This window comes from Epinephelus lanceolatus, chromosome 5, assembly GCF_041903045.1.
Source record: "Epinephelus lanceolatus isolate andai-2023 chromosome 5, ASM4190304v1, whole genome shotgun sequence".
NCBI classification, from domain to species: Eukaryota; Metazoa; Chordata; class Actinopteri; order Perciformes; family Serranidae; genus Epinephelus; species Epinephelus lanceolatus.
In genome coordinates, this window is record NC_135738.1 from 29,982,091 (window position 1) to 29,999,385 (window position 17,295).

Here is a 17,295-nt window from a genome sequence, read left to right on the forward strand (position 1 = left end):
GGGGTTCTGTCAGCCGAAACATTGCCACAGGGCTTTTATTTTAAACCAGAAACAGGAAAGGTTCAGCTCGGAAGAAATATATTTCATGTCTGTGACAGATGAAGACATTGAAACTGCAGTGAAAGGTGGTGTAATGTCGGTATGTTTATCAAAAGACCACTGTCACTGTCTATTTTTGCTGAAACCGTGTGTCACGTGGAAAAAATAGGCGAGATTCCTATTCTCTAGATGCTCCACGCCTGAGCAGCAGCTGCTGCCAAGATTGGGAACGAATTACAATTTGGCTTCCCTCAACTAGAGACAGAACAATTTTGTGTCGCATGAAGAATCTACCATTTTGTCTCTTATTTTGTAAACCAAGCACCCCTTTCTGAGCGGATGTGCTTGGCCCCTCCCCCAAAAGTCCAAACAGAAGTTTCAACATGAGTTTAAAACAGTGAGTTACGACGTGCCACCTCTCTGGCTGATTTGAAACTTCGTCGACAGAACTTGTAGAGAGCTGCTGGTCGAGAAGAAAGGTAAAACAAACTCTGTGGTGTGGAAACACTTTGGTTTCATGGAGTCAGACTTGGAACAAACTACAATCATGCTCAATCAATTTGTTCCAGCACTTGAAGTCTACTAACAAAGTGGTGTATGACTAAGTAGTGTCTCGGTTTTATTCATTTATGTCATTGTTTTTCATTTCAATTGTATTTAAAGTGTAAAAAGACATCCAGTGTTAAAAGAAACACCAGAGTTAATGTTCAATAAATGCATGGTGTTATTAACAATCAAAACAATCAGGATTATGATTTTGACATAATCAGCCCAATCTGATTCCACTAACTTAACTGGGGGTTTATGAATGTATTCTGGTGTTTAGTTTTAACTTTTTACTGCGTTGCTGATACAAGGCACAAAAACAAAGGCAGGCTAACTCAGGAGAGACTACTGAAGTAAAACAGTCACAGCACTGTAACGCTATCAGGCACACACTGTGTTCAGCACCCCTGTAATGCTGCCTTGTGCAAAAGATTACATGCATAATGCTTTGCGGAAGCAGCATGAAAGCTGGCAGTGAATGATAGAGAATCTTGTTAAAAAAAAAAAAAAAAAGAACAAAAGAAAAAAAAAAAGTACAGTCGCTGCAGTCAAAGTGATCTACTTGAAAATAACTTGCAGTATGCAACAGTAATCTCCTATTATTCATCTCATGCTGTGTGTGTGTGTGTGTGTGTGTGTGTGTGAACTGATAGATTCTCTACAGTTTGCCCAGACCCGCACACTGTGGTGTGCAGCAGAGATAGTTAAACTTTACCCCAGGTAGACTAATAAATCATATTTTGCAGATTAGGCCTACAGACACGCACACACACACACACACACACACACAATCCTTTAATTAAACTCTGCTGCGCAGGTTACAAATCTAGAGCCGCTTTCCTTATCACAAATCCGCTGCTTAATTGCCCTGTCTGCTGCTCCCTTTGTTACAGCGAGTGTGTACACTACATCAGTAAGTGAGCTGAAAAATTAGGATGAATCAAATCGCCTTGTAATCTTCAGGTCATAGGTGCCTTCAAGTATAACCCGCTAATGGTTTTGTATAAAATATTATCCTCCTTGCACAATAATTTATCATTATAACCGCAAGGTACATTTTGTTCATCCCATAATAGCGCCAGAGAATGACCAGGTCTCTGTTTGACCTTAAATATCGACTGCTCTTAAAAGGACAAAAAGGGAGTAAGACATCTGCAGCTAAATTATATTTTGAAAAAAACCAAATCCTCAATTGAAATGAAAAATCAAAAAGAAGGTTTGGTGTGTGTGTGTGTGCAAGGCCGTGACACGTTTGGCTGATGAGTCACACAAAAAGCAAAGCACCTCAAGGACCCTTACACATTAATCCTTATCCGCCTGGATCCGGTTAAAGAAGAAGATGATTAAGAATTAAGTTCAAGCCTCAGAAAAGAAAGAGAGAGGAGAGAAAATCATTTGTGTTACCTCCGGTTTCCATGGCAATTTCTTGTGCCGCTGGCTGAGAAACTTCCGGATGCGGGTATGGTCTCTGCCATCAGCCCCGCCTGTGATTGGCTCATCATCCTTGAAGAAAATACAGCAGAAACAAAGACACATTTATTCCTCTCTAACTTTAAAATCAGACATTATGACGGCACCTAACAATTATTTTCTTTGTGGATTAATCTGTTGATTATTTTTGTGAGTGACTAATTAGCTCTGTGGTCTAATAAATATCAGAAAATTATGAAAAATGTCGATTAGTGTTTCCCAAAGCTCAATATGACTTCCTCAAATCTCTTGTTTTGTCCACAACCCAAAGATCATCAGTTTACTGTCATAGAAGAGAAACAAAACCACAAAATATTAACATTTAAGAAGCTAGAATCAGAAAATTTTACTGTTATTTGAAGAAGTTACCCAAACCAATTAATTAATAAACTAGTCCATACCCATTGGTAGCTTTGTCACCTTCTACCTATGCCAATCCTCAATGCCTATGTGCAGTTTCACATAGATTGACCACGTCAGTGAGTAGAAAAATGTGGGACAGACAGAATGACTAGAAAAAACCCAACATTAGGCCACAGGGGGCGCCACGGTCACATTTTAGCCATTTTTAAGCATTTTTCTGTTGTTATAGCGCCACCCAGTTGCCACTTATTGTTTATTATAATTTCCCCTCTGGGATTAATAAAGTATATTAAAAAAAAAAAAAAAGAGTTACATTTCTCCAGTCACCTTGAGGCTTCCTGTTCTACATATCTACCAAGTTTAGTAAAAATCGATATGGCGGTTAGGCCTAGATAAGAAATTAACTCTCTAGCGCCCCCATTTTGTTTGATGGGGTCAATAATGGAGGGGTCCCCTCAGATTATGTGTGGTCATATGCCTACAAAGTTGCGTGGTGATTGGTGAAACCCTTGAGATGTTATACACCTTTATGTGATGAGCCGCGCCCTCCGCAATATTCATTGTCTTATAGAAGCTCAGTTTTAGTAAGTTTTCCAATGTTTGCCAAGAAGGAACTTTAGATATTGGTCCCTAGATTATGTTCACCGAGTTTCATGCAGATCGGTCAAACTTCCTAGGAAGAGATTGATTTTAAGTGTTTTTAAAAAAAAAATCAAAATGGAGGAAAATCTATACAACTGGAAGTTATGGGTTCTTGAGGCAAATTTGTTCCTCATGAGGAGAGGCATCTCTGTGCAAAGTTTCATGTCTCTATGACATACGGGACATGAGATATGCCCATTCAAAGTTTGCAATTTCAATCGGTTGCTATAGCGCCCCCCTTTGGCCAATTGATGCAATATTGCTTCATTCTCATCCTCCCATGACCCTCTACCACTGTGCCAAATTTCACATGGATTGACCAAGTCAGTGAGGAGAAAAATGTGGAACAGACACACAGACAGACACACACACAGACACACACCCACAGTTTTCGTCATTATATAGTAAGAAGGTAGTTGGCAATTAATTACCATACATTTGGTTGCTGTGTGGTTGTGTGCGTGAGTGTGTTTATCTGTCTCTCTGTGGCTTATCTCGCAAACTACTGGGCCAATCAGCCTCATATGTGCACATGTATGAGTGTGCAGTGTTATTCAAGGGCCTCTTGTGGCCGCAGTGATTCACAAGTGTTGAAAAAGTGATTTACTGACTGTTTTGTTTTTATGTCATTGACTGCCAATTTCTCACTCACCAGCCAATGGAGGCTGAAAGTTGCTTGAAAATCTGCTCAGCTAAAAACAACAAACCTTCCCGTCTGTCTGGCTACATTTTGGCCTTCATCGTGCCTCAAAAACTTTCATCCATAGAAAAGTTTGGTCTTATGATCCACTTAAATAAGGCATGATATGAGATGAAGAGATCTCAATTATTTGTTATCTTTGCTGCCACCTTGACAGGAAGGGAACTAGAAGGGACAATTCCATCAGGCGCAGCTGCGACCTGGTTTGGTCTGTCCTCAGCATGGTATCATACCACAATGGGAGCTGTTTTGCCTGTCAGATTTTCTAGACTTGCAGATTTTGCTGATTTGGTAATTTTTTACTTGATATGTTTGCTTCTACCATAAGTAAGTAAGCAGGCTGCATAATCATATGGTGTCTTTTTGTCTATTTTGAGTGTAGTTATGAATGACATGGATCAAAGATTTCTGGCTGAATTTTAGTTATTAAAAATACATTTATCCCACTAATTACATTGTGTCTACACCTCATAGACAGTGCCTTTTGCCAGTAAAAATCAATCTGCTGTGTGCAATGCGCTGTGACTTTTCTCACAGTGCATTGTACCGTGTTGTGACAAGAGCCACACCTAGAGTGTCTAAAGTGGCTGCGATCAGCCCAGGTAGCCGCCTGGCGGAGATCTGCAATCTATTGAGTGCCCTTTTCTCTTGTAATAGTTGACAACTAATCAATTAATCATTGTAGCTTCATCAGTCACTACAAAAAGGAGACACTGATGAAGGGAAAAGACAAATGACTGGTGGTTTTAAATCTCAGTGGCTAAAAGCTAAAGTCATCCATCCATTTATGCATGAAAGCATCTATCAATCCATCCATTTGGGGTAACATGATTCCGCTCCATAAACCACAAAACTGATATATGAGATAAAGTAGTATCATTAGTGAAAACCACAGCCCTTTCTAATTCACGGAAGCATCAAGCAGTACATACTGTACACTGCACACACAACTGAGAATAACACGCACACAAACATGTACATCGTAAAAGAGCAGGCCAAGAATTTACAGGGTTATTTTCCCAGAAGGCTACTACTAAGACCCTGTGGAATCTCCTCTTCACCGTTTACTCCTAATCCAGCGTTTGACTCTGCCAAAGCCCTAATCTCCAACATACTCTAACCATCCACCCTGCTGGCCAAGATCTCCTCTCCAGGGAGCCTAAACTCTCACCCTGATCTGGGATTTAGCCCGATGCTCAGGCCAGAGCCCTGCAAGGCTCTTTCTCTGCGGCCTCCTAAGAGGCATGTTAATGTTAATGCTGTGGTGGGGTGTGACGGACAGGACAGAGCAGAGAGGAGCGTAAGTTCATGGCCAGCTATGAGGAGATAAAAGGGCTGCCAGGCTCCCAGAGAAGCAACCGAGTCGCAGAGCTGTTAAATGAGTGGCAGAGCGTCCTCCATTTAGCAGGGATGTCAGAGAGGAGGCATACCTCCACCGAGACAAGCTGGAGAGGTTTTCGGAGCCCCTGAAATGAGGGGCTTTTGTGAAGGAGGCACCGGTGTTTGCACAAGAATCAGGGAAAGGAAAAGAAAAAATTTAAAGCGGAAGAGGCAAAGAGACAGAGCTGTCGGATGCCAAGCCTTTGATTACTTTTTTTAACTTCCAAGGGAGAGAGATAAAGGAGGGCAGGCAAGGTAATGATGAAGAAATGTGACAACAGGCTCCCCTCCTGTCTGACACCAGAGGAGTGTAAAGTGCCTCATGTTTGTGCGCACCCAAAGACTCGCAAACCTTTCCAGCAATAGTTTTTTGTCTGACACACAAAAACACTCTGACGCACACATGGATCCACTCAGTGAAGGACACAACATTCAAAGAAACAAAGAAAGCAGAAGAACAAAAATACAAGACAGGACTCAGTGGTCAATCAAACACAAGGAAGACGAACTTCGATTGTTTGAAAACACTGAGAAACCTGATTTCAACACCTGCGGGAAAATTATATTTTTTGACACATACAATATGTTGAAAGGCTAACATGATGCTGCACACAGAGGTCCCACGATATATTATCTTGATTATTATCTTGAAGTCATCATACAATATTACTGTGATTTTATAACCTAACTGCAAATAACATCCCAAAAGGAAAACTTTGTCAACATCTGTTTTAAGATAAAATAATTAGTCTGCTCATCTCAATTTAATCATTCTTATTGCTGCAAAATGTATGGGACTGAAAAAGGAACTCATTTTATTATCCTACTAGGAAGAACAGAAAGACAAAAAGTGTACTGTGCCACATCAATTTTTATCTCCACCCCTACTATGTAGAATGTAAATACTTTGAAAACTAATGATACAAAACTAATGATACGGGACCAGAGAAAGCAGAGGACAAGGACTGTGGCACGTGCTCTTGCTTAAGAGGTCGAAAACCTACAACTATCAGAACGCACTGGACCAATACAAGTTCCTGCTGGTGGGTGACGTAATGAAATCTTGTCCGTTTTGACACAGGAAACAATGTGGTGGCCGGCAGGTACCAAACAATCTGGTATTACAGTTAAATGGTGAGTTCAAATATGTTTCTGAAAACATTTAGGTGAAAAATAGGCAATAAAGTAACAGAGTCTTGGTTTCTATTTGATCAGGTCTGCCTAGTTTTGTTGTTTGATCCACCTTTATACTTTTTGCGTCCATAGTGGCGGGCAAAATGTGGTAGTACAATCTGTAGTTCGAGCCCCAGCCCTAGATTTGAGCGGAGAGATGAGCAGGGAGATCTAAGAAGGTTAAGACGGTATCCACATTAATATGATACAAAGTTAGTTGAAAAAAGTATGCCTTTAACACTTTCATCCATGCTATGAAGCTTCCACACATTTAACTAAAATCAATGGTGGTTAGCACTGTCGCCTCATGAGAGGTTTCCTGGTTAGATCCCAGGAGGGAGCCCTTCTGTGCGAGTTTGCATATTCTCCCCATGTCAGCGTGGGTTTTCTCCGAATACTCCGGCTTCCTCCCACAGTCCAAAGACATGCAGGTTAGTTGGTGACTCTAAATTGGCCGTAGGTGTGAATGTGAGCATGAATGGTGGTCTGTCTCTGTGTGTCAGCCCTGTGATAGTCTGGCGACCTGTCCAGGGTGTACAGGGCTCGACAGTGCGAGCGTTTCACTCGCATTTGCGACTAAAAATAGATGTGTGCAAACTGTAGAAAATATTTAGGGGCACATGTGCGCATGAAAAAAATCAGCCGAAGGAGCCTATATTTTTGTCAATAAAAAAATATGATAATCTAACCGCAAATGTTGGAGGAACTCCAGCCGCCTTCCCTCTTCCCTCTTCCCCGTGTGGCACGGTTATGGGCGGTTTTCCAAGCCACTGTCAGCATAATGAATATAACGGCCGGGGTCCACAGCGTAGCGTCGCGCCGTATTCATATGGGCTCCACTGACTGCGTACGGAAGCGACACGTAGAGAAGCCAGCGGGGTTGTTTACCGTTTGCCGAGCCGAGAGGCTGCATGTAGGTTGCATGAAATGTTAAAGCATTTTCCACCTAAGTTATTATATATATTTGAGTTATCTACAAGTTTACTGTACTGTTTGTCATCTACTCGCTTTCAAATGTCCGCCACGGACATTTACACAATGTCACGGATAAACATGGGTAAATGCATGAAAAAAAATCATCACATATCACCTCTGATAGGCTAATGGTTTATTCATTTAAAAATACATTGTGCTTGTTTAGCACACTATTTCATGTAGTTTTTATCTGCTGGAGGGTCGCGTAGGGGAGCGTAGCGCGACAAAAATAGAAGAGCATCCTAAAATAGAGAGTTGTTGCGCCGCTCCCGTTGCCGGTGGAGTCGCTGTAATTGATTAACAGGGGGGCGAGCTGCTACAGGACTCGCGCTGCAGACGTGTCGCGCCGCTGACGTGCCCGGTGGATCTCGGCCGTAAGTCCCACTGTCAGCAGGATGGAAACAAGTCAAAGTGTGGCGGAAGCAGGGACAGTTTTTGCTATGGGCAATGTAGGCGACCGCCCAGGGCGCAATCTATGTGAGGGCGCACGAGCGCCCTCCAAAAAAACCCAAAACAAACAAACAACAACAAAAAAAAAAAACTCTCCAATTTTCTAGACTACCGCTCATTTCCACCTCAAGTTAGTGGAGTGGGCGCTGGGGCGCCCCTATTATCATGGCGGTTGTGACAGGAATACGGCGGAGGATCATAGTGCGCAAGATAACCGCGACAGAGAAGTCCGACTCCAGGTCCAGTAATTTCCTCTTTCGTTGGTGTCATGACTGCCCAGTAGTACCTGGACAACCGAGCCGTGGCGGCACACAGGTATGTAGCGTGTCAGAGGAGAAACGAGCCGTTCACATTTCTCTCTTGTGGCAGCCAGGTAACGGTCCACAAACCTCACCGCACTTTAGGGACTGTTCTTTACTTATGAAGGGACTGTCAGGGGAGGAGGGTGGCTGGTTGATTTTTATCTTATTTATTTATTTTATTTTGATCCCCCCTATGTTAATCACTTATTGATGCAGTTAGGGACCGTTCTCCACGGCCAGGCTGTCGGCTGGGTGGGAATAAGTCAAGGTGTGGCGGAGAAGAGGGACCGGGAAAAGAAGCTCCGTTCTCTCCATAGTTAGGGACCGTTCGGGCAGGGTGGAAATAAGTCCTGCAGAGTTTCAGAGGACCTGGAGAATGTTTTAGGATAGTAATAACATTATATAAGATAATCATATTGCTAAGATAACATATATAATTTAATAACATTAAAGACAAAATTAAATTGCAATACTTTTTCAAAACTTGATGATTTTACCTTTCTGTACATTTTGTATACAAATTCATTAAATAATTTTGCTTGTAAATGTCTATTTGCATCACGTTTATTATGGAAAACACATTATTTGATCAATTTACATTGTGCCCCTAAAGTTCTTTGTGCGCTCCTTACTTTTTCAACTTAGGAGCACATGTGCTCCTTGGGAAAAAAGATAGCGTCAAGCCCTGGTGTACCCTGCCTCTCGCCCAATGTCAGCTGGGATAGACCCTCAAAAGGATAAGCGGTTAGAAAGATGGATTTATTAAGTTTTAGTTCTGCTGCACTCTCTGTCTTCACATTCAAATCATTACAGTTCTGTTTGCACTTCTTTACATTTGAGCTGCTTTTCTCATCATCAACCCTGCAAAGCTCAGTGTTGCCATCACTTCTCACAAAGTTTGGACTGTGGATTGTCTCTGTGACATTGTTTGCTTGCTGTGAGCAAACCAAGCGCCATACAGGGGCAGGCAGTTACCTTACCTGCTGATCGGCTTTCACTATTAGAACAGGTGTGATGACTGAACGATGATGAAGGATTATCCATGTGGGCAAAAGGACTTTGTGATCTGTGGTTACTGATTGGAAATAAAAGAGAATGTTTTAGGAATAATATGCTGCCAACTCAAAAAAGACCAAACTCTAAATCACTGCTCGGGTGTGGACTCTAATTCACACGGACACCACTTTCTCAAAGTGCTGCCTCAGCTCGATCCAACTCAAAGTCTGCTTATCGATGCAATACTAAAAGGTACAGTTAAACTCATTGACCTGAGGTTGCACTACATCCATCAGCTGCACTTCTTTTTCCTCTATAGCGTATAACAACTTCACACTTCGGCAAGATGTTGTCATCACTGAAAGCATGCTACAAATACATGTAACATTTTGCGTGACTCATTACTTCGGAGTTACAGTCTGTAATTTATAAGCAGATCTTCGTTTTTCTGGCACTGGTCCCAGAACTGTGTTATTGTGTGTCGTTGATAATTAAAGTTGATGCTAAGGGGCCTGTCAGATGGCCTTCTGTATTAAACATAGCATCAGGGCAAAACAGGGAATATCAATCACCCTGATGAGACTGCCTATTTATCAAGTGTTTACACTGACTATTTACCTTGTTGACTTTCACTCAAATAAAAAGACAAATGGTCTTTAACCATGTGTGCATTTGTCTGCCATGGGAGGGATGCACAGGGACAGAGAGAGTGGGGGAGAGTAGCATTTAATTACAGCTTAACTAAGCTGTTTCATGTATGAAAATATGTGGCAGGATTGATTAATAGATTAGCTGCCCGATCAGTGAGCTACTGTCACTGATATCCATCCATCCCACCAGTTAAAAAGTGTAGTGGGTGCTAGCCTCCCAGTTTTTTTCTTCCAGACTCCCCACGTTCATACAACGCAAATCAAACAGATGACCTTGCTGATCCTAGCCCAGGGAAACAGCTGGAGCTGAAGTCCTAGAATACCAATGAGCTTAATTAATCTCCCTTATTAAACACAAACAAGCACCACTCTGCAGGGGGGGGGGGGGTGCAGTGCATGAGAGGAAGAAGAAAGGGGAAGATAGAGCAGAGGAGAGATCTGGGGCTCCTTTCACAAATCTCTTCACCCCACCCACCCACCACGATAACCCCTATGAATGAGACATCTCCCAAAAGTCCACAAATCATGGTTTCATTTCCAGCGACCTGCAACGTGAGAGTTAATAACCAGTGTGGAATAATTACATTACTCTCCATTTTTGATTCATGTTAACCACCGCAGAGATGTACAGTATGTTAATTAGTCCCACAATGATGAAAACAGAGTCGCTTCCCATTTTTCTTCTTATAATCTTATAGCACAGTTTGGTGCTTCCTACAGAATTAGAATCTATGACAACGGGGGTGGGGTCAGACGTGACGAGTCAGCAAACGTTAATGTGTGTGTCCCTTTGTGATTCTTCTGTGTCCCCTCTATGAATTTGCAGGCAGAACTATTCAAGAGTTTCTTTTCTCCTCAGCAGCAGATGGTTGAGTTTGAGATGTAGGGTGGAGAATTGATCCGTCGATCAGTTTGTGTTTGGATCAATCAGAGCAGATCAGATCAGATATATGGGTTTGACAAATAGCTGCTGCAGAGGTGAGTAAAAGCAAAAATTGAGACCCAGTGCTGGACCGTGGGGTGTGCGGTTTCCATGGGAACGCAGCCAATTTCATCTTAACTAGGTTGGAAAAGTGATAGAGAACACTAAAATGAGAGCACTGCTGTTTCACAGAATAGATCGTTCTATTCTATGTGAATTAATGAATGGTTTAAAGAAAGATTAACTTTCACTGTGCCTGATGTCCTGCTACTCTGTCTTTGCCCAGAGTACGCTCTGCACTCTGAGAGTGTGGTGCCCTGATTAATCGAACATGGAACATTGATGACTAGTGGTGCTTCCCCATCAATGGACCCGTAGAGCAGGCGCAGTTGAGACTTTCGCCAGCCAAGCCGACTACTTCTGGTCCGGGAACTTGAATGAAGATAAGATGATTCAATGTTGTGGTTCTTCTAAACTTTCCAAATGTTATCTGATCAAATGGATCAAATCTTGATAATAAAGCAAGTCACTTTCACAAGGGTTGTGATGCTCAAAAAAATTGATCCATTGATTTACAGACATCTCTTTCCCCATGTTAGTCTAGGGGAAAAGTCTTTTTGAGCCCATGGCATCACAAGACAGGTTTAGAATTTGTAATTCCACTGTTTAGCCAAGATGCTCTTGGCTAAACAGAGGTGTGGTGCCCTGAATCAGGGGCAGAAATCCCGGGAGGGACAGGGGGGACATGACTCCCCCTTCAGTAAAGCTGTACCCCCCTTGTGCATTTGAGACACAATTAATAATTTTTGAACAATGTAGTAGTAAAGCAGTAGTATTTATTAAAAGCACAATGTAAGCGGTGCTCATTATAATCGCGCGATAATGTACTATTTAAATCTTAAAAGATTTAGTCCCCCCCTCCCATTCCTAGTAGTGGTATATCCCACATTCTTTCCAACGGGTGGGACTGCTTGGCAGCAGTAGCAGCGTGTGGCTGGAACCGCTGCCCACATCACGCATGGCAGGGTAAGATGTTCACTCACACAGACACAGTTTAACTTAGGCTACACATGTTACAACACATCCCATTTACTGTTACAACAAGCCCCAGGCCCAGGCTGATAATATAAACTGTCTGCAACATTTCTCCTACATTGTTCAAAAGCCTACTCAATTACGAGTGCTGCTAAGCTAAAAGCTAATGATTAAGCTCAGAGTTTAGTGATAGAGAGGACAGGAGGGAAAGAAGAGGGAGAGGACAGGACAAGAGCAGTCAGTGGCGGAGCAATGGGTACCTGTCTGTAGGCTCTCCACCTGTCAGTGAGACAAACATGAAAGATGTGCAGACGAGGAGCGGTCATTACGCGCATTACACACGGTTGTGACGGAGCGTAGCTAATGGGTACCTGTCTGTAGGCTCTCCACCTGTCAGTGAGACAAACATGAATGACGTGCAGTCTAACTGACAAGGAGCGGTCATTACACTCGACTATTACGCACGGTTGTGGCGGAGCGGCTCGTATGGGTACCTGTCTGTAGGCTCTCCTCCTCTCAGTGAGACAAACATGAAAGACGTGCAGACGAGGAGCGGTCATTACGTGCGACTATTACGCACGGTTGTGGCGGAGCGGCTCGTATGGGTACCTGTCTGTAGGCTCTCCACCTGTCAGTAAGACAAACATGAAAGACGTGCAGACGAGGAGCGGTCATTACGCGCGACTATTACGCACAGTTGTGACAGAGCGTAGCTAATGGGTACCTGTCTGTAGGCTCTCCTCCTGTCAGTGAGACAAACATCAAAGACACGCGACTATTACGCACGGTTGTGAGGTGCGCAGCGGCAGATCTCACAGCACACTGTTTATAATCCAGTTTACCAGTTTAATAGCAGGAAATGTTTAGATTTAGTTTCAGTTTAGATAGTATAGACATTCACTCTGCCTGTTGGAGAGATAGAGAGAAGATTAAAGCGTCAAATTGCAGTAAAAGATGGTCTATAAAAAACAGGCTACAACTTTTTTTCCTTGCCCCCCCCCCTGGAATTATTCTCTAAAATTTTACTGTTTATTGTCCCCCCCACCAACTATGAAATGGGATTTTCGCCCCTGCCCTGAATAATCGAATATGCTGGACCAATGAGCGGTCCAGCTCCAAAAACAGAAAATCAATATGTGGTATCAATTGCTGATATCATGGCGGGCCGCCACAAATAAAGGATTGTGTAGGAAACCCTAAAGTTGAAATCTATGTGCTTGCCCAGATGTGGTACTTCTTTGTGAAAGTGTTTTAAATAGTAAAGTTTTAGTTAAAAATTGTGTGCTGGGAAGTACGAAACATACGAATGGTCATTTTGTGGGAAAAATATTCCTTTAATACATATAGCTGGAGGCAAAGATACCTGGTTGACATTTGCCGCAGCAATGATTAGTCGCGATGATTCATCACCAAAAAGAAAGTCTGTGATGAAAGCTGCTCTCATCTGTGATGGGGATGTTTATAAATCATAGTGATGATTTTGATACAGAAAATATATAGTCAGATGTTGGATATCGCATAATGTTGGATGAGACTTTTGACGTATATCACCATGAACCAGACATTTCCAATCTATGTGACAACACGGATGTGATGCATGAGCTGAGACATTTCTACAGAGAGAAATAGCTCGATGAAAGGTGAAATGAAGGGAAGAGACAGAGAGGGAATAGAGAACAAAGACATTAAAAGTGGCACATTGGAGAATAAGCAACAAAACACAAGACAGATGAACAGAGACAAACACAGAGGAGAAAAAAGGTGACCAATGGAGCACTAAAGAAAAAGAAAAAAAAGCATGACTGAGAGAAGATCTTTGATAGCGCACAGTGCCAGTCTAGTTCTCAGAAATCCCTCTGGCACAGCGAATGTCTGAAGCGACTACGGACTGCCAGAATCTCTTTCCCACCTCTTTTTACTGAACAGACCAAACAGACCAGTGTCTGCTTGGTTTCAGAGCAGTACCACAAAGCTCTGTGAAGTATTACACACTCACCAGCACTGTGGCTCCATATGTGATGTGACTACAACTGAAAGAGATGGATTCGCTGTTCACAATTCTCAGGATACCATACAGTTGATATGCAGTTTCTCTACACCACAGACACATACAGTACAGGAAAATGAATGATAGTAACATCCAGTTCCATGAAGCCTTTTGAAATTCTGGTTTATTGAAATTAATAATGCTATCTGGGACGAGGTTCATTCAAATCAAAACTAAAGCTGGGACAAAGGCTAGCCCTCATGGTCACAGCAAGGCCTTCGACTGCCACTCACAGATACTCACATCAAGCACTCCACAATATAAAAAAAAAAGCCTGCAACAGTAAGACAGCACAGTACACACTCAGTACCTTACCCAAGATTGACTGCACTGTTGCCCTCAAGTATCTAATTCAGAGAGGGAAACATAGATGAGTTTGTTATCAATGCTTGGAATTTGGTAAAGAAAAACGAAACTTCATTGGAGAGTTCTTATAGCGTTGTGAAGGATGGATCAAGATCATTCCTATCATAGACCAATTACCACACATAAAGACAAGAAAGTACAAATTAATTGAACTGCCCTCACAACACCTCTGTTGGGACTTGGATAATCTCATGGGAAAAGGGGTGCTACAAGACGCAAGGTGATCGTTAGAAATGTCCTCAGTGTGACTCATGTGCAACTGGACCTTCATCATACACGAACACACTCACCATGGCAACACAAGGCTTGCCACCACAGACCTGTATAAAACAGTCTTTAAGGAAGTGACTGTGTTCCGACAATTAAAACATGATGAAAATTTAAGTGTTTGACTCATGCTGCGCTGTCAAATCAATCACTCTGGCATCACTCTGTGTTTATATATGTGTGTATATGTGTTTTTTCTTTTCAGAAGCTGAAGGGAGAGAAAGAGAGACATTATGAATGAGTCAGTGATTAGCCTTTGATCCACACATCTCTTGCGAGAAGTTTTTGTTCTCGACAACAACAGATGAGTACAGTGCTTGTTCTGTGGTACTTGCTAAGTTAAAGTCCCACTGCAAACACTTTTTATACTAATATTTTGTGTAACATGGTTTCTCCACAAAATAGTTCAAGAAAAAAAACAACAACTCTGAAAAGGGGCAGAAGCAGGTCTACTTTTTCTCCCTCATGTAGAAATTCTGGATCTAGCCTCTACCTTGCCCACAACTGCTGCCTTCGGTGGGTTTGTCTTTCCATTTCCGCTTTCTGCTTGCACTACGTTGATTCATGGATATATAAAGAGATATGGATACAGTGTTCGAGGCAGGACCCCATTCATTCCTATGAAAGTTGCTCAGTGGAGCACAAAGCCAAAATTGTTCAACTGCCGTGTACAAAATTACCCAGATGATCGGCACTGCTTCCACATCGTTGGACCCACAGAGCAGGCGCACTTGAGACTTTTGCCAGCCAAGCCGACTACTTCTGGTGTGCTAACTTGAATGGGGATTCCTTCTAGATTCCAGTTCTTCTAGACTTTCCAATTGTTATCATATAAATGGATCAAATCTTGATAGTAAAACAAGTTATTTTGGGTTGTCGATGCTCAAAAGAATTTATCCAGTGACTTACAGACATCTCTTTCCCAATTTAAGTTTATGGAAAAAAGTCTTTTTGGGCCCAATGGCATCACATAACGGGCTCAGAAGTTGTAATTCCATTGTTTACCCACTACAAAACTTGGCTTTAAAGCCCGGCACACTTCCTGGGGGCCTGGGTTGACCGAAGAAAGAGCAGTGTGCATCAAGATGGCTAATCTTGAGCCTCAGCCCAACCCAGACTCAGATGAGAATGGCAGATGTATCAGAATGATAAGTGTAGTTAGCATTTTTTAATGTATTAATGTTGTTTGTTAGCTTGTTAGTTGGTAGGTTAACTGGTAGTGGCTGACAAAGCGTCAGTGGTTGTGAAACATACCGTAATATCTGCTGTGATGGGGTTTTGGTAGATAGTGGAAGGAAGCCCCAGGTTCTGGTTTACATCCAAAAACTGCACACTCTACCATGTTTGCTGTCAAAAATGTACTATGCTAATACTAACACTGCTCTCTGTTCTGACAGATCCACTCTGTGCTGGAGGTTTCAGGTTTCTTTGCCAGTCTTGTGGTAAAGTCTTTCCCCTGTTGATATGCATTTCCTGTATTAGACAGCAATTGGGCTTTCGTATAAGTGCACACACATTGCACCCTTCAGTAGAGGAATGTGAAAACACCTCTCTAGTGACCAACTTTGCACAGATACAGGTCAGTATAGTCAAGGTCAGACATTTAAAGGGACATAATCACAAGAAGAACACATGTTGAGTGTAGGAACTTTGAAATTTGGTCAGAAACATGGTTATTTTAACTTGAAATGGCTTCTATTGTTACGGAAAGCAGAGAAAGGCTGGCTGATTAAAGCTGGCTACTTTGACATATGTCTAGTATTGGCACATCAGCAAACACTGCTGGAAACTGAAATTTAATTTTTGCCTGCAGACTGCCATATGTTGATGTGGCTGCTCTGGGTGTTGGCTAATGAATAGGGCTGTCCTGGGAACCATCTCAGTGATCCTGGATCAGCACTCGTGAGCGCTGAGAGGTTGAATAAATCTGCACCCTGATCTCACAATCAGCCGTTCTAGTCTATTTCAGTAAGAATGCAGCTTTGGGAGCCCCAATACCTTTACATCCAAAATCCCTATTCCTTTTAACAAAGTGGCTGGCACTGCTGAATAGAAATCGGCCCGAGTGCATTCAGTTAAACTATTGCAGAACAAATCCCAGCCAACAGAAAGAAGGAGTGCAACTATTTTTGTCTCCCTGCTTGCATTATTCATGTAAGAAATTGCATGCCGGTCAATGGAACAACAGTAGAAAGGCTGAGTGAGGAAGAGAGGGAGAAAAATGGAACATAAATAAAGGACGGCTGCAGTCGATAATAGGAGTGATAGAGTCAGTGGCTCCAATTCATTGGTTGAAAGATTAATGGTGCAGAGATGAGTACGGCAGGGAGACAATAAGAAACAAAGGAGGAGAAGAAGGGAGGGAGGGATGGAGGGGAAAGAGATGGACTGATGATGAGAAGAAAAACTGCAGACAGTTGAGGGAGAAACAGGAGAAGATGAGCAATTATTACCCTGCGTGAGTACTTACGGAGCACTGATTTTAATTTGATGATGATGAGTATGTTTGTGCATGCTTAAGTGTGTTTTATAGAGTACAGAAACATGAGGCCTGCTTGGACTGAGTGTGTGCACTCATGCGCTCCCACCATCATGCGGCACATATTGAATTGTATGCACATCACAGAGAGTGTAATTTATTGATTTAAGATCTGGGACAAGGTGGTAGGATTTCTGTCATGCTTGAGTCCACATCAATACAGCAGACATACAAGGACAATGGCTGAGAGGAGCAGTGCATTCTCTCCCGGGATCAATAGTGGTCTGAAGAACTTTGTCTGTGTTGTCACGTGTGGCAACTCGTGTCTCAGGGGCAGAGTTAGACCTTTCTTTTTTCTTTTTTTTTTTTAAAGACAGCCACGGTGGTCATTATCATTCCAGGATTTCGGCCAAATAGAGCAACTTCCAGACATATTTAACTAGCCATATAACAGCCTACGTTTAAACACCAAAAAAACATTATAACCATTTTT

At 42.4% G+C, this 17,295-nt stretch overlaps 1 protein-coding gene across 1 annotated transcript in view; it reads right to left on the bottom strand.

The window, feature by feature from the left end:
• Positions 1 to 17,295, bottom strand: part of b4galnt4a (beta-1,4-N-acetyl-galactosaminyl transferase 4a) — a 185,358-nt gene that overhangs the window by 78,249 nt on the left and 89,814 nt on the right. The window contains exon 3 of the mRNA XM_033635150.2: positions 1,990 to 2,088. Within this exon, the coding sequence (XP_033491041.1) occupies positions 1,990 to 2,088 (99 nt within the window). The remainder of the gene's footprint in view (positions 1 to 1,989; positions 2,089 to 17,295) is intronic.